The sequence below is a fragment of the Manis pentadactyla genome, chromosome 1 (assembly GCF_030020395.1).
Source record: "Manis pentadactyla isolate mManPen7 chromosome 1, mManPen7.hap1, whole genome shotgun sequence".
NCBI classification, from domain to species: domain Eukaryota; kingdom Metazoa; phylum Chordata; class Mammalia; order Pholidota; family Manidae; genus Manis; species Manis pentadactyla.
In genome coordinates, this window is record NC_080019.1 from 179,651,693 (window position 1) to 179,675,623 (window position 23,931).

Genomic DNA, 23,931 nt, shown 5'->3' on the forward strand with positions numbered 1-23,931 from the left:
GCTTATTCTTGACAGTGCGCCTGCACCAGTGTCTGAGGGATGGAACCGCACACGGCATGGGGCACACATGCTGGACTGTTCTCATTTTTTTTGTTGGTGGTGGTAGTGACAGTGGTTTTTCTTTCCTTTTCGTTTATAATTTTCTGTTCATTTTTTTCTCCCCCCATTAAGAAAAGAACCCTACTGAAACCCTAGATGACAAAAGGCACGCCTCCCGTTGCTCCATTTGATCCACCGCAGGATTCACTGGACTGGACTTCTATTTATATTGTATTAAGTTACTGATATATTTTTTTTTTGATTGACACCAAAAAATTACCTTAGCACAAATGCCAGACCCGCATGGGTCTGAGGCCTGCTGCTCCTCACGGGAGAAAGGGAATTTTTTGGTTTTTTGGTTGTCTGTGGCAGTTCCTCTGTACAGATTGTAACTTTTTTTTTTAACTTTCCCCTCTCCCCTGTCACTTTAATATATGTTCATGGTAATTTGTAAGATACTTCTTTTCTTTATTTTGGTTGCAAAGACCCTTCCAAACACATTCCTGTATAAAGTATTTTGCACTATTTAAAGAAACCCATATGGATGAAGTCAGGTTGTGCAATATAATGGAGAGTCACAATGTTCATCATTGTACCTGTAATGTAACTAATAATTTTAAATGTACTATTTTAAATATGTAAAATAAATTTTCACCATGAGCATGTTTTAATGAGGTTAAAGACTACTTGACCCTTTTTCCCCCATTTCACTATTCTTGGACTTTTAAATGTGAAAATGATTTTTTTTTTCTTTTCTGTATTTTAGAAATTGGTTGAATGTATTGGTAGGTTTTTCCTGCACAAAAAGTGCCTTTGTGGCTAGAACTCCAATCCTACCCTTCCCTTCTAAGCAGTCCCTATTGGTTTTCTCTAACCTCTGAGATGAGGAATGACACAGACTGAATGCTGTCCAACTGGGCAACCTCAAGGTGCTAACGTAAATTAAGGCCTTGAGTAGAACGCAGTGCTTGGCTTGGGGCCCCACTGTTTTCTGCGCCCTGTGGTCACCCATGGCAGAGGTGGGAGGAGTTCCTGTGAGACAGCTGAGCAGGGGCACCAGACAAAACTGGCTCGTTGGGCTCTCTCTCTAGCTCGTGGAGTAGAGGCTGCTGGTCTCACCCTGGCCATTCTAGGTAACCACAGGCCCAGCTGGAAATCAGTAGTGGCCTCCAAGGTGTGATAGGCCCAATTCAGCTTATTCTAAATACATTTGGTTTGGGTACCTTTTAAGAAGCCTTAAGAATGAAGGCCCTCAAAGCATTAAAGCTCTTACTAGTCATGGCCTTACAGAGCCACTCGTAACCATCTGTGATTGATTATCCAGGCCTCAGCACCTCTTCCTTCTCACACCTTCCACAGAAGGGCAGATAGGAGAGACGTCACACTGGGTGGAAGTGAACAGATTCGAATACAAATTGGTCATTTTGGTTCCTTGTCAGCTGCTTTGTCACAAGAGTGGGTGGGAGGTGGAGCAGAGCAACTGACTAGAAGTGGTTGTCACTGTTTATCAGGGAAGGCACTCACCACACCCTCCCCAGGGCCTGCTATGACCTGACGGGTCAGAGTTGGTTGGGATGCCTACAGGATGAATGTCATTGAAACCCTGTTTCCACATCAGTTCCCGGGCTTGTGGCCAAGAAATGGAAGCTCCCCAGACCATGATGACAACGTCTTCTGGGAAGAATATGAAATCGAGTCTGTCCTGCCACTTCTACTAGTCTGAGTCTTCCTTCCAAACATTGCTTGTAACATTTCTAGCTCCTCATCAAGCATACAGAATGACCCAGAGGATTGTGGTTAACATAGGAAAACATCCCCACACTCACGTAGGCACAGGCAGTGCTGTCTGTGCTGGGAATCCCTTTGGCAGGGAGCTCCTGGCCTCAAGATGCTCTCAGAATGGGCCAGAGACGTGGATTTGGGGGTAAAGATATGAGGTGAAAGTCTCCAGTTAACAGAGTGATATTATTTCAGGTTAGTTTCCATGACTGTTCTCACTCATTACAGAGCAGTTGGGGTGAGGAGCTGGTATACAGCAGATTCTAGAGAGCCTGCCTATCAAGGAGGTACAAGAGGGTCTGGCCAGGGATTCTTGCCTTTTGAAGGATCTCACTCTCCCAAAAATTTGAGAACATGACTATTACTGCTCTTTCCTACTCAGAAGGTTGATTGTTGAGCATGTGTGTTACTGATAAGTATTTTGGGAACCCCTTCCTCAGGACAACCCAAAATTCCTGACATATGGGAAGTTTTGTGGGAGAAATGCTCTACATTTTGGAGCATCCACCTTCCATCTACATCTCATATGCCTCTCTCTCTCTCCTCTCTCCCTTAATAGAGCCTCTTTTCATTAAGCCCTATCTGCACAAGCCTAAATATGACAAGGAGACATGGAAGGAAAGCCAACCTCAGTTATTCCAGACAATGATTGAACCTTATCCAGACCACCCCTGAAAATGATGCTGCTCACCTGGGGTCCCTGGTGCTGTCTGTGACTGGGCTTTTGCGCCTTGAGTTCTTTTTACAAGTCTGTGAAGAAGTCTCTCCCAACCCCCTCGTGGGAAAGGGCAATTCGGCCCTCACTCCCTGAGAGCACGTATTGGGCTTTCTCCCAACAGGAACACTCCAGCACCTCTTAGTGGTTGGCAGAGCCCTGTATTTACAGACACTGAGTCGTGTGGAGAACATAAACTGAGAAACCCTTTATCGTAAAATATCCAGATAAATGGGTGGCGCTCAACTGTTTATTAAGTCAAATGCCCCAGACAATCCTATCTAGACTGCAGGGTTTGGGAGTGGCCACAACCCAAATACTAATAATGAGATGAAAATCTCAAAATCATCCTTTTGGGCCTTTCTAGCTGGTCCTGGGAAAGTACCAGTAGTTTATGCACTGTAGAATAAATTTCCCTTACCTTTCCTGTTTTACTCTATACCACCTCCCCCATTCTCCCCCTTGTTCACCATACCCTGCAGGAAGTGAATTCCTCAGTCCCTTAAGACCTCATCAGTCTGATATAGAAATTTCCCTTGGTAGCTTTAATAACCCGGCACTCATTTTCCTCTAATGCTGCAGCCAACCTTGCACATCTATCAGGAGGCGGGGAAGTTCATCCGCACTAACTTGCGGTTGGAGGCGCGATCAGCTGCCAGCCGCCACAGGAGCTGGCGGGCAGGTCTGGGTCCTCTGCGGCCGGGGCTTGGCTGGACCACCTCACCTCCTGACTCACCCAAGGGTGGCAAGCCCACCCACCGCCTCACTGTGCCCTGACCTGCCATTTTGATTGGTGCGTTTTTTGGTACAACAGGAAGTCATGTTCATGGCATACTCTACGCATGAGAAAGCGGGCGGAAATGGAGAACACGGGTAAAAATGAAGCCACAGGGCCTCGTAAACCCAAGGATATTCTGGGCAACAAAGTCTCTGTTAAAGTGAGTAAGGTATTCCGGAGCTGTGTCCTACCTCTCATCCACTCCCAGGCAATTTGGGTGGATGGGTTTTTTTTTTTTCCCAGTGTGGGGACTGAGGGGAAGTAGTTTAGCAGGTTTTTGCATGCAAGATCGATTTATTTTTATTTTTTATTTCACCTGGCAACTTCAAATAAGTAAGTACCTCTTTTTTATACCTATCTCTTTATACTGTGCAGATGTTTTATAGCAAAATTATCTGCAGCATTAGTCTCATAGAAATGCAAGATGCATGAGTCATACCAAAGTTCTCAAGGCTGCCCATTCAATATCCTAGGTTGAAAAAACATGCAGGGTAAAGAGACTAGGAATGCTTTCCAAACCCTCAACCCTGTGAAGTCTGAGGTTTGGAATTTAAGGACCACTGTGTCCTCGGTAAAGTTTCATTTCTTTTCCCCAGAATTCAGACAACATCACCTTCAGACCTCTGCAGGGGCAGGGAAGGGAGGCACATTGGTAAAGCCCAAGTTACTGCTTTGTAATAATCCACATATTGCTATGAGCTCACTAATTCTAAGCTTTGGCAGACCCTTGTTGTCCCCCATCTTGAAACGGTGTGATGTGTTTTTGTCACACTTAGGCCCTCTGAAAACATCTGCCTCTGGACAACGGAAATTAGACTGCTGACACTTAATATTGTTACAATGTGTGATTAGCTCCTTGGCACTTTGCTCCCTTCCTGAGCAAAAGAAGAGCGAGCGAAACCCATTCTATCATTCTTCTTGGGGAAAAGAAATTGTGTTCTCTCCTTCACCCTCATCTGGGAAGTCCAGCCTCACAGAAGACAGCAGTTAAATCCTACAGCACTCACGCTTCATTTGGTTTCTTCCATTGCTATTTCCTGTGAAATGAGCGGCTGTACATGGTCCCAGCCTCCTCTGCCTGAAAAGAGCATGCCGCTGCCCCTGGGGATTCTCAACCTGACCTTAAAAAGCACGGTTTTTTTCTCTGCCCAGTTTCCCATTGCCCACGGTTCTCTGAAGTGCTCCTGGCTCTCTAGCACAAGCTGCCTGTGTTCTAACTGTGTTCTCTTTCTTCCCCCTTCCTCATGCTGCCCATCAAGGAGACGAACAGTTCCGAGGAGTCAGAGTGTGATGATCTTGACCCTAATACTAGCATGGAGGTAGAAGCAGCTATTGTTATCCTATTTCCTACAATTATTGTCTTTTTCAATGTGTGCTGTAACGGTGACCTTGCTAAAGTGACCGGCCAGTCAAGGATAGATTGTGGTGTTAGGTCATCTCTTGGTGGCCCAATTCAACTTAAAAAACAAAACAAAACAAAACTTAATTCAGCTCCATTTTGATAGAGTTTTAAAAAGATAGAGTTGTTACTTCTGGTTCTCTTGAATGCTTGCTTAATATTTTCTTCTTTGGCAGGTTTGACTTTATGTAGAAAATATTTAACTTCATTACTGGAAACTTTGAACACTTTATTCATGGAAAACAGCATTCTAAAGAGCAGTTGGTTCCCAGCTAACAGGCAAAACCCCATTTAGTGTTAGTTGCTGCCTCTTTTGTTTCTCCTTCCTCCCTTTTCCCTCTGTTTCCTTCCCTATTATCTTCATCATCTGGTTCTTCTACTGGCAACTGTTCCTCCCTCAAGGCTCCAGCAAAAGCGTGAAGTAGGTGTGGTGTGGTGGGTGACCTGGCCCCTAGCCTCTGTGTGTAGCTGGCTGATGGCAAGCGAGCAGCTATCGCAGCAATGCCACAACATGCCTTTGCTCAGCCACAGGGCTCTCCAGGCGGTAGCCGTGCCCCCGTGAAGAGAAGCCCTGGGACTGGCCTCCCTCTGATAGCCGGAGCAGAGGCCCCTGGAGAGATGGGAGGCTGGAACATGGCCCCAGGGCCTTTCTCGCCCTCTGGGGCTCTAGGGATGGGGGCGTGGGCCAGCACCTCCCCCACCTAGAGCATCACATCAACTTCTAACCCCTTCTAGGCTAGAGATGATTCGTGGTTAGAGAAACACGACTTATACATGGCTTGCCACTGAGTGACAACCATCCTACATTTACAAACCGTGGCGAATCAGAGCTAAGCTGGAGCTGGCTGTCCCTGCCATTTTGTCTTTCAGAGTAAATTGAAAGTTTTTCTCCAAGCCTCTGCCCACACCCCCTTCATGGACAAAAGTTTAGAGATGTCCTTTTACAAAACAGAGTGTTTTTTTAAACCTTTTCATTATAGCCCAAGGTTTGCACTTAACTAGACAGACTTTTATTGTTCTTACTGTAATGTGATCCCAAAGAACTCCTACATCGTATTATGACAACTGCCACAGAGCCCAGGAAAGCTCATACTGCCCAAGGAGGCATAAGTGAGCTTTGGAAGAGGCCCAATGAGTCGAATCTGGTCAGAGACAAGTGGTTGAACCAGCAGTTCTGCCAGGATAAAATGACCCCCGTGGATGTGGGTATTGCCACAGAGCTAAATCTGGCAGGTGTGGGCCAACACAGCACTCCACTGTGGGAGGAAGTGGGTACCCGGTCACAGCCTAAAAGTATCTTAGAGATGAGGAAACTGGGGAAATTTCTGCCTCTGCTTTCCTTGCATTAAATAGGATAGGCACCAGCTCGCGTGAGGCCCACACCTGTCAGCTGGTAGATACCTGGGGGCCCCTTTATCCCCAGGCCAAACTGTTGCTGGCATGTATCAGAGATGTCACCTGCAAGGAGAAGAAGGCCAGGATGAGGGAGGGGAAGAGTCAGGTAGCTATGTTCCAGATTTGGGACCTTTTTCAGCACTAGTGGGCCAAGGTACTTCAAAGAGTAACTTTCCCACTCTGCTCTTCAAAGGAAGAGGTAGGCAAAGATGGCTGTGGGGCCATGTGAGCAGCACAAACTGAGGTCAGCTGATGTAGTCAGATGCTCCATTCTACATTTAGATAAGCAAAAGGCTCACACGCACACACATGCACATGTACACATGTCTTAGCCTTGCTTTGTGAATTGAACACATTTCTAAGGTTCTTACTCATCCAAGCTCTGCAGCCCTTTGCATAGGCTGAGGGAGGTGGGTCCTGAGGGAAGCCAAGGGTGCATAAGCAAAGCTACCAGAACGTTAATCTGAACAGAGGAAAGTCGGATACTGTGTGGATGCTTGTCTGAAAAGGTTTCAAATACAGTTGTTGAGGCAGAAATTTCAGTTAACTGGCACTCTTGAGGGGGCATATGGTTGGAAACTCTAAGCATTCTGGTTAAATCCAAGATCTCTGTAATAGAGGTGCGTGCAGCCCAGGGCGATTCCCCATGGATCCTCTGAGCACCTGCGAGCTCTTCTGAACTGTATTGCCAGGTTGAAAGGCCTCTAAGCACATGAGCAGATGCAGGGAAGGCCAGCGTCTCGGCCCTGCTCCTTTAGTATTTTCAGACACAAATAAAAAGTAAGACATAGAAAGGCAACCTGGTCAACACGAGTTGAGAATGTTCTCGCAAGATAGGTAAGTGGAACTTTATTACAGTGTCTATGACAGAAGCAGAAAAATGGTGAGGCAGGATTACTAAAGAGAGCTGTCCCTTACAGACCCAGCTTGGGAAACAGGAGGGTGGGCCACCCCTCCAAGCCTCTTACTGCTTGCTATGTTGATGATTTGGGGCATCGTTATCAGGCCCAGCCTGGCCTCCAACCTCACCCTTGTCCTCTGATCCTGGCGGTTATAATATGTATTGTCTCCTTGGGAGCATGTCCCTGTGCCCTCCTGAGCTGAATTGCAACTCCTGTAGCCTGTGCTACGAGCCCCTGTGCCTGGAATGCCAGCTGCCCCCCAGCCCTTGCGGCCTGTGTGCAGCTCCAGGCGCGGGATCCGGATGCTCAGGCCTACCTGCTGACGGCTGATGCTAGCACTGTGGTTGCAATCCTGGCTGTGTATAAGCTCTCACCCCTTCCTCCTCCCACATGTCACTGCCACAGCATTCTTTGCTTTTGCTCAATGGGTGGATTGAACCGTCCCTTTAAAGAGAAGTTTCCTGGGGTCTTTGCTTACACACCAGCTGCTTGCTGCCCTCAGGGCTGGTATATGTCCCACCATACTGTTTTATGGAGATATATAGGCACATCCTGTAAAGCTAATTAGGAGAAAAAGAAAGCACCTTGAATCCTAGGAATCTGATTTTCAAAGCTTTCCAAGAACACCCAATTATGTAAAAAGAGGCAATTCTCTGCTCTGATGTTTGCATCCTTTTTCTTCCACGGTGGAGACGCGCTTGTGACTATTCTCAAGGACAGCCTCCACTCCCAGCGCACAGGCCCCACCACCATCACCGCAAGGTTGGCGCCAGGTCTGTGCCATCCCCTCACAGCCTAGCACCCTTTTCTCCTGCTGATCCATGATCAAACTTGAGCGAGAACTGTTCTAAAAATGGCAAGGGTCTGCCCAGAGCACACCTTCCCTCTTTACCTTGCACTCATTACACCTCAGGGGTTGGACTGGAGGGGGGTCTCATACATGACAGAAATGCTTCTGCAGGGAAGAAGACTTAAATCAGGCTGAAAATCAAACACTAGGCAGTCTTGGAAACAAGTTAGCAATAATTCACTTTTTCCAGTACAGCTTAGCCTGCTGAGTGCTTTTCGCTGACACGGAGCACAGAGAGGATGATGGGCTGGGGGGTGTACCCACCCGCCAGCTTGTCAGTCCTGCCCCTGCTGTGCTGACACCAGGCTGGAGCCTGACATCAAGGGCTGAAGGTCAGCACCCGTCCTCTGAGCCACCTCCTGTCTCCGAGAAGTCTGGATCTTTTCTGAGCTGCACTGGATTTCTCTTAGAACCCAAGCTAGGCAGGTTGGTATAGGTGGGGGAACAATGGCCAGGGAAAACTAGAAACTGCCTTCAGGACACCTTCTCATTTTCATACAGGAAGTTACAAGTTCCCCATCTCAGTTTCCTCTTCTAAAAGAGTCTTCTGCTGAAGGAATGGAAAACAGGGACTTACCACCTGCAGGGCAGAGTTTCAGTTTGGGATGCTGACAAATTTCTGGAAATGAATAGTGGTGACAGTTGCACAACACTGTGAAGGTATTTAAAGTCACTTTATAAAGGTTAAAATGGTAAAAACTTTTGTTACGTATATTTTACCACCTCTGAAAAGTTGTCTAAGGCCCATGTGGAGACCTTTTGCACCTGTCCTCCACCCCAGCACTGCCACTTACCTACGTCACTCGCTGGATAGGAAGTCCTGAACCAGCCTCCCAGACTTGGGCCTTTGTCTTCAGGGATAAGGGCTCTCAGCTGGGCTTCTATGTCAAGCCCGATTAAATACATCTTAAATTGTTAAAGAAGCCCAATGCCACTTTTAGCAGAGAAGGTCAGTCCATCAAAGTAAGAGGTTGTCATGACTCCAAAAGACTCTGCCCCCGCCATTTACCATGGGGCCGGCCTCAACCACGGCACAGGCTGAACGCGGCATTGCCCTCGGGCGCTATGCCAGCCTCGAGGCATGCAGCTCAGGGGCTTATTATCTGCAGTAAGAACATGGTTGGATCTTTTGGGAAAGGGTTCTGAGAGATGACGGAGAGAAACCACTTAGAAAGATGAAATTAATTTGGAAGGAAATTTCCAATTAGTGTAAGAATCACAGATTTTCAAATTCGATAGAAGTTTGGAAAACTTTACTTAATTCCTTCCTCTTCATTTGTTCATTTCTATTGTGATAAAATATACTACCTACCAAATGATAAGGCCTACTCCTCTCTCCACCCTTCCAGCCCCTTAGGAGACTTTAGAAGAGCAAACCGAGGCAGAGGAAGTTGTAACTTTCGGTTCAAAGATGAGAAGGTGTCCTGAAGGCAGTTCCTGGTTTGGCCATCTCCCCCACCTCCACCGACCTGCTCCCCACTTGGAGCACCCCGTCTCCAGGTTGTTTTTAATCTAAAACACATATCCTGGTGGACAAGGCCTGCACTGATACCAGTTTTGCTCTGTAAATTTGTTATCCAGTTTTCCAGCTCAGAACAAGGTAATATCATTTCTGCCCATGCCAGCTTGCCAAAGCTGAAGTATGACTCGAATAAAAATCACACAAAGGCAGTGTCACCGGAATGGGATTGAAGTCAGAAAAATCGGACTCCAGTTTGGATGCTGTCAGCTGTGAGGCCTCATGTTTCTCTCTGAGAGTCGCACAGCTCCAAGGGTACAGCTGTTTAAGTAAGTGGTGTGGAACCGTCTGAGCACCATGCAGATCTAAGGTGTCCTATCATAGGACTTGGAGACCCTTTGCTCTCCCAGACTCCTGACTGAAAACAATGAGCCCCCAGTAGTTTTCTCTGTGCTGTTCCCAAAAACTTGCTTTCAGGGGGTGTGGCACGAATGGCCTGGATATGTTCCCTCCTGAGACCTGACTGGAATGTCCACGCCAGGCCTGGGAAGGGTTTGAGTGGCCAGAGATGAAGCCTTCTTTCCTTCCCCGAATGCACCATTTCCCAGCCCCAGCTTCCACGTCTTCAAAGAGCCAGCCTGCTGTGCCCACCTCACCTGCCTTGGCTCCTTGTCCCAGATTCAGAGCTTCAAAATAACCTGGCCAGACAGCCTGAAGGAAACTTTTACACCCCTAGTCAGGTGACTGACCTCCTGGCATCGCCAGTATGTTTCCACTGATGCCTGCTTCGGCATTTTATAAAAACAATTTTTTTTATGAAAAGAGCTCTTTTGGAGAAAAGAAACCGAAGCATTACATTCCTCTCATTTTATTTTTATAAAATATTTTCTTTGTAATGTGTCTGATGTGTTTGGCCTGGGGACTCACGCATCTTGCCTAGCTTTGTTCTGACTTCGTGCAGATTGATTTATATTCTGCCACTAAGAGAAAGGCACTTAGCTTGCCAGCTTTGGTGTTTCTCTCTCCTGGGAGAACTATAAGAAAATTTTCCACTGCCCACTCACATCTATGATGCTTTCTGTTTCTTCCAACTACCACTAAGATGGGATTTTCTTACCTCCTAGAACAAAGAGGTCCAGAGAGGTTATAGTCATACCAACACCAAGAAAAGCAGGTCCTGACTGCAGTGGGTTGAGAGCCCAAACTCAGCATGTGACATGGGATGAAGTCTGCTCACTGAGGTTTAGGTACTGTCTTAGGAAGAGTCAGGTTCAGGGCCTACCTGGTAACACATCTGCTTGTTGAAGGAGAATTTCTTTCTCAACGACTCTTAATGCCTTGACAGGGTAATTCACTGGCCTCACCCACACCTTTTCCCAATGACTCAGGATTCCAGCCATAGATGCCAAGGAAGGAAGTCTAATTACATAGGTTGAAAATGTCTGAACTGGTTTCTTAGACCAGCACTGTCACCCAGCACACCTTCGGTCAGGCATGTCCCGTGGCACCCTCACCACAGTCTGGAGGCCTAGCCCATTCCATTCGTGGTGTGACTAATGAGGTTATGTGGTACCATTGGCCCAGAAGCTTTAAGAGCCACACCTTGGAGAAGCAAGGGCCACCACCTCCCTCCCCGACTCTGCCATGCTGTCAGGGTTCACCGACAGGCTCACTGGGTGTGATGTTCTAGTCAACTCAGTGTACCAAAATTTAATAACCCAAAGCATTTCAGTGAGTACCATGAAGAGCCAACAGATTATTAAGTCCCGGTCCCATGCTGAAGAAGCATATAGTCACATGGAGGAAGGAGGTTTGATTAAATACCTATCTTATAAAGCAAACTTTAAAACTTGCCCTGATAGAAACATGGAACCCTTTATTTATTCACTGAGTGGATATTTAAATACCCATTCAGGTGCTGGGCTAATATTAATAATAGCTACTGTTTATCAGTCTTTCCTATGTATCTGGCTCTTGCTGAGCCTTTTCCTCTCAACAACATTATGACAAAGGTACTATTATCACCGTTCATGTTTTACAGATGAGGAAACTGGAGCACAGAGAGATTAAATAAGTTCCACAAGGTTATCTGTTCACAACCTGTCTCCTAGGAAGCCTAGAATACAGTCATTGGCTTCACATGAGGGCAGTGTGTGGGCTGGATGGACTCATAGAAAATAAATAGTCTTGGAGAAGGGAAAGGGTGAGTAAAGAGCATAAGCAAAGGCCCTGAGGTGTGAAAGTGCCTGGCACATTTTGAGAAGCATATAGGATACCTGGGGTTTAGGTATATGGGAAGAGTTGGAGGAGATAAAGCCTGACAGATGACTTGAAACCAAACTCTAAAGGCCTTGAAGGACTTGCTAGGAAGCCTGGACTTGACCCAGTGGATGGTAAGCAGAGGCAGAAGGTTTATAAGCACAGTCAGTATGATTCGTTCTGCAGTTTAGGAAGATAATTGGCACCTAAGTGAGCAGTGGTGGGGAGCAGCAGGCCTGTTGGAAGGCTGTTGCAGTACACCCAGTGGAAGGTGAGCATAACTGTTGGTGGGACAGGGAGAGGAATAAGAGCTAGTGGAAGGCTGGGGAGAAGCAGGCATGGGAGAAGCCAATGTGGTGCAGGAGGTCAGAGAAGGGACATCAGATGTAGGAATTTCCTCCTATAGACCCCAAAGGAACCCCAGATCAACTTCTACTCTGCCATGTCCTCAGAGAAAATTGTAACTTCTTGTGGGCCCATAGAGTCTGGGAAGTGGTTTTACTCAGTAAAAGAAGTTTGGGGGATAGGGTTATGATCACGGTCAGTCATTAGGGATGCAACCTCAAAACATTCATCCATAAAGACTTTATCCAGTGTCAAGATCTCGGCCTTCGGATTAGAAATGTGATTTATAAGAAGGAAGTTACAGCACCGTCACTACTCTGTCCCCACCCACACCCCCAGTCCCTTCCTAACAGGCCACCAGGCTATTGAGGGCACCGTGAGAGACTATGCACAGCAATAAACCACCTTTTTGTTCTATCCCCCCTATTTTTGGGGACAAATTATAATTTTTTCTGTTAAAATTCATATTTTTAATCCTCTTCATTTTTGAGGACACACTCAATGTTCTCTAACCAAAATACCAAGGAGGAGTAGGAAAGGGATTTGGACTACAAGTCCCCATAAAGCAACTAATGTGTTTGACACCTGGGCATCCACAGAGACCTGTACCCAACAACTAGTGATTGTATGTTTTTCTCGGGAACACATGGAATATTTTACAAAAATTGAGCATGTGACTGTTCATAAAGCAAGTCTCATCAAAAATCAAGGGATAGATATTACATAGACCAAATACTCCAGTCACTATGCAATTAAGTTAGAAATTACTAACAAAAAGGTAATTTTAAAAAATCTCATCCTTTTAGAAATTTTAAAACATTTCTACTACAATTGGGTCATAGACAAATATCACAGTTGAGGAAAACGTACTTGGAACTAAACGACAATGAAAATACTTGAGAAGTAAGGAACTAGTTTAAAGATAATAGTGTTGCTGTTTGAGTTTGTGTTGCATTTATATATTTTTTTAATTGCAGCTTGCTTTGTGTCCACTTAGAAATGAGCAGATAGACAGATGGAGGGATATTTTTGAAAATTTTAGAAAAACATGTTCTAAAAATTTAGAAAATTATGTCTGTTTTGGCCAGATTGAAAACATGAAGACATGACATTAAACCTCTAAATCAGAAATAATACCTAATTTTTAGAAATCTTATATCTGTTCATTTTACTGCCAAATCTCATCATCAAAAATCCCTTTCCCTTCCTCCTCTGAACACAGATTCCCATGAAACAAGCACAAAGAGAATAGAAGAGGCAGACCATGGAAAGTTGGTTCATTCAAGGCAGCTCCGAGTTGAGTTTGGGACATTTGGTTTGAGTTTCTTCTGACCATTTGTATTCCTTCAGTGTCTCAATATGTAGTTTTGAACTGTAACTGTGTTTTGTGACTGCTGATGAGGGATTTGGAAAAAATGAGGTGAGGGTCTTTTTCTCCTGGAGTCAGTTGACACCTGGTTTTCTAGACAGACGAGGATTTCATCCTCACTCTCAGGACACAGAGTCAGAATCTTGGGAGTTAACAGGAAAGACAAATAGACTCAAGATCTCTTCAAAGCTGAGCTTGCCATTTAGCGCTGGTTGATTTTACTGTAATTCTTTCTTGTAACCTCACTGCCCTCCCATTTTGAAGAGAAATCAAGAAAACGATTAGAATTCTCTCCAGAAGGAAGAAATTCAGTTGCTGCTGGACCAGTGGTTCTTTTTCCTGTCTAGGAGGAAATACGACTACCTGCTGCCCTCTGCTGTTCAAATAAAACCAGATTCCTGTGCAGCTCTTGCCCGCACTGTCTATACCAGCCTGCTCCTCTTGGATTTGGGTCTCCCAGACAGAGGACGTGTGCATTTTATGTAAATGGCACCATCTTTCCTCCACTACCACACCCACTGCGGATTCCCGTTCTCCCCTCCTTCCCATCTGCCACTCCACGTGGACTCCAGATGGTTTCTAAAGAAGGAAAACATGAGGTTTCAAGATACATGTGCAGCTTATGATTAGCTCTTCAGGTCCCAGGCTGAAACCTCAGGTCCCTGCACACACAGCAATGAGCATTAAACAAGGTGGTCAGGAGACCTAAATTATAGTCTTCTAATTGGGTGACCTCAGTTAATCTGATTCAACAACTTGATCTGTGTGCAGGATGCTATGTCAAACCACATGACTGAGGGTACAGAAAACACGTAAAAGCATTACTGTCCTCAAAGGGTTCACAAGGCTAGTAGGGCAACTAGCATGCAGTGAAGATGTTACGACAGATGGCACCAAGCCATGGGTACCAGCCTCTGCAAGAGCAGAGAGGAGAAGAGATCACTTCTAGCTAAATCTCAGACATGGACTCACCGAAGAGATTCCAGAGCAAGTCACGTTCCTGATTAATGGAAACAGGAAAACCCTACAGGTTCATAGCAAGATATTTTCTCAACTCTCCTCCCCAAAGTTGGGATCTCACCACTTTAAATTTTCATTGATTTGACAAATATCCATGGAGCTCTTAAATGCCAGGTATTGTGCTTGGCTCTGAGGCAGTAACAGTGAACAAAACATGGGCCTTGTAGTCCGTTGGGAGCCTTAGACAAACATATAGGTCATTACCACAGTGTGAGAAGACTGCCCTGACCCTCTTCCAGTCTATACTCTTGATTTGCTTCAAAGAAGAGAGAGGAAAAATGCAGGAGGAATCTTCTGTGAATATAATCCAGAGTCAAAGTTAGAGAAAGCATTAGTGTGGATTTCTCCCAGGCTCTTGGTTCTTACGGGGAGTTTAAAGAGGACTGGTAGGGATGGGGTGGAGAGCTAGGTCGGGGAGCAGAGGTAAGCTGGCAGGCCTTCAACACCAATGACACGACGCACAGTGCTTCTCCCAAGCCCTTGCCTCTGCCCTGATGCTGTGGCGGATGAGCAGGCAGAGCCAGTCCTCGGTCACTGCCTCCTGAGCTTACACTCACCTCCCTTTCTCATCAAGGAATGGAAATAAGTAACACCTGCTCAGCTCTTTTGGCCAGGGTTTTTGAGGAACATGTGAAGGACTTTGTTGTGCCAAATGTATGATGTCATGCAAATCAGTGATGTTACTCTGATTCTCAGCCACACCTAGTCAGCCACGAGCCGGGGAATGAAGACTGAAGCCTTCCATGCGTCCCTTCCAGATAAGGAGCCTGTGGTTAAGCCTTACTGGCAGCCTGTCTCTCCTATTTCTTCTACCAAAGTCTGCACCTAAAGCAGGAAGATGTGCTTTTTAAATAGTGCGTGTGTTTAACAATATACTTAATGTAGTTGGGGTCGTGACTAGAAAGAGGAATAAGGCAAGAAGCTCTCCAGCCACAGTTGGGGTGGCGGCATACAGGACACCGCACGGCGCGGGTATATGAAACCTGACAGGAGATTTTATGACCTAGGAATCTGCCGCTTATCTCTTCCACTTGTCAGTTGTCTCCTTTCTGACACTCCTACCATGGATGCAACTACCTTGTTCCCTTATGGATTCCATCAAGATGGGAGGTTCAGGCCGTACTGGGCAGCACCTCCCCAATCTCTCTATGCCGGAGGCCTCCTGAGTGAGGGGAGGGGAGGCAGTGCCGAGTGCTGGCTGACGGCTGGACATCAACATCGGCTGGGCACCGTCCCAGACACCAAGCAGATCCCATCAAGTTCCAGCTTCCCCACCAGCCTGTCGGCACAGTGAGGGTAGTGAGCCTGTACACCTGGTTCCCTGCCCGCCGTCACCACCTATCCAAAGGTCAGCTCCTTAAATCAGCAAATCACTGAGTCCTTAGGGCAGACAAGCTTCCAGGTGAGCATTATTGTCTTGCCAATGGGTTTCAGCCCCCAGCAAATTCTGTATGGATTCAGCGAGACCATAGAAATGACAGTGGAACATTCTTGGGGTGAAGGGGTTTTACCCAACTTTATTCCCATGGTGGCAGGTCAATCACTAGAATCCCATCCACTCAGAACAAGTCTACATGCTGCAAGTTGGTCTCTGCCTCTGGGCCTGTCTGCCCCCACAGCCATCTCAGTCTCTGTCCTGGGCACTGCCACCACTCCAGTCTCTGCTCTCCTGCAGCCTTGCAGCTGTGCCACCATGTCATCCAGAGCTCTGGGTGGACCTCTTTATATAGAGTCAATAGCAGTGCATTGCCCACATGTGTGTAGTGAGCTAGCCAACCAGGGCCAGGTGAGAATCCTGGCCATAGGAACCTTCACTTTACCCACAATTATTAACCCCAATTTACGGATAAAACTGAGACCCAAGCTGCTTAAGAACGCTGTCTGAGGCAGGAGAGCATGTCTCATTTTGGGTCTGAATACTGTGCTGTGTCCACTCCTGGCATTTGCCTTCCTTTTTGCTGGCACATGAACAACTTCTTCTCTCATAAGCAATGGAGTTTACTGGTCTTTTTAGTCATTTTCCAAAACGTTTACATTCCATCGGTGTTTGAAAACAGGCTCCAATGAAATTGTATTAGGAATATACCCAGAAGTAATTACTTTATAGACCTTTTGGTCCTATTTCCAGCTGCTATTTATGAACCAAGCCTCAGTTCTTGGGAGAACTGAAATGAGGACAAAGCTCAAACTTTCACTCAACCAACATGTATACAGTGCCCATTGTGCAGCAGACCTGGGCCTTGGGGCCTGATGTATAAAGATGGGTAACAAGTGGTCCTGTCCTTGTGAATATACAGTCTGGTGGTTCTATGACATTTTTCCTTTAAAAAAAATTATTATGAAGTGAAACATACTGAATGCAGAATATTTGCAAAGCCCAAGTAAAATAAAATGGAAAAAAAAACACACCCAAATTCAGACAAGGTTTTATAAATCCTGAGGGTGGGGGCCATGTTTTAACGTCTCCATAATCCACAAAACCTCATACGAGCCTGGAGAAAGCAATCAGTGTTTTTTGAATAAAGGGAAAGCCACTCTTCATCCCACCACGCTGAGAGAACCACTGTCAGCATTTAGAAAACTGTCCCCTTTTCTCTGTGAATGACTGGTTTGGATGTCATTCTCCCTGCCTCCCCTAAGCAAGGTGGATACATTTATGGCCTCCTGTGCACCTGCTTCAAGCGGTGCTGCCCACCGTGTTTACTGGGAGTGCCCCAGCACGGCCAGGGGCTCCTCTCGTACGCGGGGTCTCTTAGGTGTGGGAAGAGCCATAGCTCTTAGCTAAATGCTTCCACGCATCCCTCATCCCACCTCAGAAAGCCTCAGGAAGTTGGTTTATCTGTGATCAGCTCCCTTGGAAAGAGGGGATCTTGCAGCAGCTTTATTCAAACCAGATGATTCACCTGAAGCAGCTTTCAAACCTCCCATATCTGGCCCCACTTCACACCAATTAAAACAGAATCTCTAGGCACTGGCCCAGGCATTGGATTTTTTGTGTTTTTAAAGCTCTCCACGTCAAGGATTGGGAAGCACTGACTTAAAGGAAGGCCAGGTTGTGGCGTTTTGAGACTAGCAAGGTCATCGAGTGGTCGGTCAGTCATGAACACTCAGCCCCAAGGCTTGGCATTACAAGAGTTTTCTGTAGCCTGCTTTGTGAAAACCCTGGCTGGTATACATGGGCAACCGATTTGCAAAGGGGTACCCAAGAGGAAATAGCATCTTTGCTCCAAAGGGCTCATACGGATGCTTGTGCAAAGGAAGAACACACAGACACCATGTTCACATCCCCATGGGTCAATACAGGGAAGTAAGCGTGAACGCCCAACAGGCTTTGTGTAAGGCATGTGAGCTTTCTGGCTTCGTTATGCAGGAAAGAAGAATTTTGCAAGACGTACTGTTAGAGATAAGCTACTGTAACAGGAAGACTGCTAAGAAGAAGGGAGATGATTAGAATTGGGTAATCTTTATTTAAATAGTCACTGAATGCTTGTTATTTGTCAGTTTTGTGCCAGGGCCCTCTCATATATCATTTAATCTTTGTGATGACACTTTGCACTAGGTATTATTTAGCCCCATTTTATAGTGAAGAAAACTAATGCTGATAAATCTTAAGTAATTAGCATAAAATCCCATTAAACAAAAGAGTGAGCCCCAGCCTCTCTGACTCCGAACGAAGCTCATGTTTTGTTCCCCCTGCCAGACTTTGTGACCTGGACTTACATGATCAGAAGTAATACAAAAGATGGGAGAAAAATCAAGGCAACCATCTTCTTAAGAAGGGGTAACTTCTCAGCTTGGCTCATCGGCTGCAAGGTTTCTCCTTCTGGAAAGATCCATGGTGTCATGAGGCAGTGCACACAGTAGGTGCAAAGAGCTCTGGCAGTGCATCCACCAGCCAGCCATGTGGCTGGGCAAGTCACTTAGCTGACCTAGGTCTCTGTTTTCCCACCCGAGCAGCAGAGGGCTAGAATGGTTAGGTCACTGGCTTCCTAGTTGCCCCAAGGAGGCCTGGGTTACAGGAGCCCCTGCGGGGGACGGGATGGACAGGCATGGCCTCTTGCTCCCCTTCAACCTGACAAGCTGTGCATTTAACTGCTTCAAGAAAGGTTTCCCCTGCTTGGGGCAGAGGGTAATTTGGAAAGAAAGCCCTAGGTTGGTGGTTAGTGGTCAATGTCAGTCACCCCTCCAGTTTGACAAGTGTCAGGTCCTCTGTTTTAGAAAATGCGTGATGCTGGGAAGAATCGGTACCATCACATCACTTGAGTGCACATTGAAGGGGGGTGGGCAGGGAGCATGGGCATTTCCACGTGACAGGGAGGAAGAGCCACCGAGAAGAAAGAGGACAGAAAGGCCAGCTGCGGCCCGCAGAGTTCCCAGGACGCCCAGGGCAGCGAGGACGGCCAGGGCAGACGGGAGGGTGAGCTGGGTGCCCTGCGCTGTCACTGCAGTGAGGATACAGTCGCCGAGCACAGGCTGGCCTGCAGGCCACCTCCCCAAGCTGCACTTCCTTTTACTCAATAGGATAAAAGTCTCCTGCTCTCTTTTAGTGGTTTAGGATTTAAGCAATTTTCTGTTTCTTTGTGTTTTTCAGATCTTAAATCCAAATTTCATCCAAGAAGGTGAGTTAAAAAGTAGTAGGACTGAGAACATGGGGTTGGCCAGACAAATTTTGACAAAGCCAGCACTTTAGAGGCTTTATGCAATGGTGATGCAGTTCTGTAGAAGGACAAGGAAGGGTGTTTATGGTAAACCGAGGGGTGAGAAAGACCACAGCTTGCAATATGTGTAATGGGAGCCAATTTTTTTCAGACAAAGTGTGTGGGTATAAAGCCTGAAAGGACATATAACAGAATGTTCATAGTAGTTTCCTCTGCATTATGACATCATGGGGCTTTTTCTTCTTCTTGCTTAGCTGTACTTCCTAATTTTTCTACAATAAACATTTATTTTAAAATACTTTTTAATGGGACACAGATAACAGTGTTAAGTTGAAGATTATTTGACTCATTACACAATATGGGTGGGGGATGTTTGTTCTGTTACTAAATGACTGTTCAAAGTTTCTTCTAAACAATGTAAATTTATATCAATTTGACCACAGTGGCCCCAGAATTCCTTGTGCCCTTAGTGGATGTGACCTGCTTGCTTGGGGACACAGTGACATTGCAGTGCAAAGTCTGTGGGCGGCCAAAGCCCATCATCACCTGGAAGGGTCCAGACCAGAACATCCTCGACACTGACAACAGCTCAGCCACGTACTCCGTGTCCTCCTGGTAAGCTGATGGTCCCACGTCTGCACCACCAGCATCTTAGTGTGGCTCCCAGAGGTTGAGCCTGGAATGCAGCTTCTGTTCAGCTCCTTAGTCTCCTCAAGAAAAGAGCTGCGCTGGAGCCTGTGCCAGCACAAATGCTTGGCCCTGCTTAGGAGAGAGACTGGGCCCAGGTCCGTGGATAGCTGAAAGTCATGTACTCTCAGGATGGTGCACTTGCACGACAGTGTGCTCAGGGCTGTGAGCAGTAGGCACAGCCTTGGCCACTCGCTACCACCTGCCGCTGAGCCCAATGAATATCTGGGACATGGCCAGAATGTATTTACTTGTTGCTCAGCATCTATAACTTAGCAACAATGTAGACTTATGTGGAATCAACATGAACAGCTTAGAAAGAGTGCCTCCTGGACCCACATTAAATTGATCAAGAAAAACACAAACCTATTTCTCAGGTCAAGCCTACCTGTACTTTCAGAGAGAGCTTTGACAGTCACTGACATACATGAACCCCATTTAGTGATGTGCCCCAGGGGTCCCCAGGGGAATCCTGGTATTGGGAGAAGTGGCGAAGCCCTCAAATCTGTGGTAGCAATGTGGTCCTCACTTCTAGACATTCCTGAGTTGTTTGTGGCCCTCAGGGTCCTGTGAAACAGTGATATATTTAATTCCTCCATTAGCCTGGGAACAATTTTAAAAGGAAAAAAATGACTCCAAAATGTGCAAAAAGGAAACAGGAAATCCAGCCACAAGCTTCTACATAAAAAGCTTCTTAACAAAACTTGGTTGACAGGCTCTCAATCATTCTGTTAATATTTATTACTGCTAATTGTGAGCTTTATTGTGTACTGCTGCTTACAATGGATGAGAAGTAATAGGCCCTAAATGCTTAAGAAACATTTATGGAAGAAACACCTAGAATGAAGAAACTGTTATCCATTCACTTGATTTTTGTGCATGTGAAATGATGTTCCTAGCAAAGACTCCCTGGCCAGATCCCAAAATATCAGACCCAAGGAGCTTAGTGTGAGAGTCACTGCTTGTTGAGGATTGTGGGATCACCAGGACACATCTCCACTGTCCACTGTCCACTGGGGCGGGAGTGGGTCTGACTGGGATGGCAGCATTTAGCCCTGTCAGGGCGGTTCTGCCCTTGTGATGCCCTGGACCCCAGGCTGAGACGATGGCGAAAGCTATCAATGAGTGGAGGAACTTGCCCTTTACTTAATTCATTTAATAGTTTTCAGGGTCCCACATGTAGAATTTGAAACACGAATATTTTCATTCTTTAGTCTTTTCATTTTCTTGTATATTCATTATTAATTTGTGAAACTGAAACTATTTTAGGACATTGTTAGTGGTAATAACACTGAAAATAGTTTGGACCAGTATCTTTCCAGGACTTCATGTATTTCAAACCATGTTCTCATATCGCATTTGCTCCTTTTTTATCTCTATCCCTCCTGTACAACACAATTGAGAAATTAAGAGATGGACAGGGCAAGAATTTTTTTCCCATAAGGAAATGGGAATACAGAGAGGCAAGGTGTGTGGGAAGGTCACAGAGCTGGGGCTGACCTCGGGCCTAAGGATTCATCTCAGCACACCATGGGCCCCCCTATGGGGTGTTACCCGTCAGTCAGTTGTCTCATTCCTGGAGTTTGAAGAGCTTCCTTCTGGTGTCTCTAGTGATTCTGGGGAAATCACCCTAAAGATCTGCAATCTGATGCCCCAAGACAGCGGGATTTATACCTGCATAGCTACAAACGACCATGGGACCACATCAACGTCAGCTACAGTTAAAGTGCAAGGTACAGTCTCTTTGTTAGTCAAACACTTCTTATCCTTTTTTACTATTTATTTTGTAGTGTGGTAAAATACACATGACATAAAATTTACCATCTTAGCCAGCTTTAAGTGCACAGATCAATAACATTAAGGACCTTCTCACTGTGGGGCACCCAGTCTCCAGAGCGCTTCTCATCTTGCAAAACTGAAACTCTGGGCCCATCAAACTCCCCTCCACCCCCAGCCCCTGACAACCGCCATTGCTACTTATAATATTTGGCAAATGCAAATTCATAAATTCAGTCTCCATGCATTTATGTGAGTCAAACATTTTAAGTGGACATAACAAGGGCTCCCTGAGACCTGGGAAAGAAAAGGTACCTTATGAAAACCCAAAGTAAAGTCCTCACAAGTAGAAGAGCCCAAATCAGCGCTAAAAGCTGTCTGGGGCCTACCGTATAGCTCCCTGACTGAACCTTATCTCCACGGCGCAGTATTTATCCCAAGGAAGAACTTCAAGAGTGAAATGTGTCTGCCAGGTCTCCCTCGGGCCTGGAGAAAGGTACCACTTGGTGGAGAAGGTGTAAAAATTTGAAACACAGGTTAGGTCATGTTTCTTAAGTGATGGTCCTCTTGGTGTAAATGACAAGTTCTGCAGAAATAGCCCTTGACCCTGATTTCTGTCTCCGAAGGTGTTCCAGCTGCCCCCAACCGCCCCATTGCCCAGGAGAGAAGCTGCACATCTGTGATCCTCCGCTGGCTGCCCCCATCCAGCACAGGAAACTGCACTATTTCCGGCTACACCGTGGAGTACAGAGAGGAAGGTGAGCCATCTCCCCCTGCTCTTCTGTTTCTGCCTGCTCCCCACCAGGGAGCCCTTCAGAGCCAGGAAACTGTATGCTCCCATGCCTTTCATCATTTGTGTGTCCTGCAACTCAGCACCAGACCGCAGCCACCTTCTGATCTCTAACATCCAGTAGTGGTTTTCCCCAAACTGATAGTGACTCATGACATGCTTCAGAGTGCCTTCACATGGTTAACTGATCACCCAGACAGGGCCAATCAGGCCCATTTCACAGAGGGGGAGGTGAAGGCCTAACAAAGCTAAGAAACACGAGGCAGCTGTTGTAAGAGGTGGGGCTGGCACTCGAACCCAGGATCCTAGTTTGCTAATTTGTGATCTATCTCCCAAAATGATAACTAGAATGACATGAGCAGAGCTCCCCCCCCCGCAACCAGATAAAATTTAGAGATCACAAAAATATATATGTATATCTACACACATATATAATGAGTTTTTTCATTGCTCACTTTTTAAATTAGATTTACATGCTAAGAGTGTATACTTTTGTTCAATAGTTAGAAACGGCTGAGCCTGAGAGGAATAGTTAAATAGTTCTACTTGTTAATAGTTATTAGTTCCAGTTGTTAAAACACATCTGTGAACTACATGATGAATTGAAAGCAAGTGCTTGTGCCCAGACCCAAAATCACTTCTTTTACTCTACTTTCCATTGCTCTTAGTATTTTGACTCTTCTTTCATCTATGAAATAGGCCCTATGCAGTCATAAAGCTATTTATGAATAGCATTTTTCTTAAGCTGTTCACTCTTGTGTCTCCCAACTCAGCACAAAGTATTAATGCCAAGCTGAGAGATGCATTTCACCAAGTTCATATTTGCTTCACAATTATTCAGCTCATAGTTTATCTTATTAACTAAGTTCTCAACTCAGAAAGTTGTTTGATCTTTCTGAGACTCAATTTCTTCATCTGTAAAGAAAGTCTTGGTCCCGACCTCACAAGGTTTCTGTGGACTTGAGAAAATTAAATAAGAAAATAATGTGAAGAAACCTACCCACAGTATTTCATGTGTGAGGAGTGCTCAACTTGTTCATTTCTATTTTGTTTCAATTTCCAAATACATATTTTCTCTTTTTGTTATTAATTTCTGACATATATTTTTCTGGCCTTATTAAAAATTTGCCACCCTGTCCTCTGTAAATTCTGTATGACCTCTGTCTTTTTACTCTCACACATGCACATTTGAAAATGAACAGAATTTACAGTCCAGCTGCTTCTACACCCCTCACGATAAATTCAATCATTTAGGAAAATGAACCCCAATCTGCCACAGTTGACCCACAGGCTTTCAGCGCCCAGTGCGGTGACCACAACTGTACCTTGAATGGAATGTGTCACTTTTCCTTTCTTTGTTTGCTGAAGGTCTTTGAAACAACGTCTCTCTGGCTTTTCCTCTTTTCCTCTCCTGGGAAATTGTGCACTAGGTTCCCAGGCCTGGCAGCAGTCTGTGGCTTCAACCTTGGACACTTACCTCGTCATCGAAGACCTCAGTCCTGGGAGTCCTTACCAGTTCAGAGTCAGTGCCAGTAACCCCTGGGGGATCAGCCTTCCCAGCGAGCCCTCAGAGTTCGTGCAACTTCCAGAATACGGTGAGTGCCGGCCATGCCCATGACCCCAGGTGGTGGAGGCAAGGCACCTGGCCATGTGTCACATACTCCCTGGTACCGGCTGTTCACTGGCCTGCCAGGCCACCATGTAGGAGGTG

The 23,931-nt window shown here is 46.0% G+C and overlaps 1 protein-coding gene across 2 annotated transcripts in view; it reads left to right on the forward strand.

Moving 5' to 3' along the window:
- Positions 1–23,931, forward strand: part of LOC130678803 (kalirin-like) — a 110,581-nt gene that overhangs the window by 65,657 nt on the left and 20,993 nt on the right. For both annotated transcript variants that reach the window (XM_057503481.1, XM_057503475.1), the window contains exons 17-23: positions 3,348–3,471; positions 4,571–4,630; positions 18,901–18,928; positions 19,411–19,582; positions 21,266–21,387; positions 22,057–22,188; positions 23,651–23,815. In XM_057503481.1, coding sequence (XP_057359464.1) covers positions 3,348–3,471; positions 4,571–4,630; positions 18,901–18,928; positions 19,411–19,582; positions 21,266–21,387; positions 22,057–22,188; positions 23,651–23,815 — 803 coding nt within the window. The remainder of the gene's footprint in view (positions 1–3,347; positions 3,472–4,570; positions 4,631–18,900; positions 18,929–19,410; positions 19,583–21,265; positions 21,388–22,056; positions 22,189–23,650; positions 23,816–23,931) is intronic.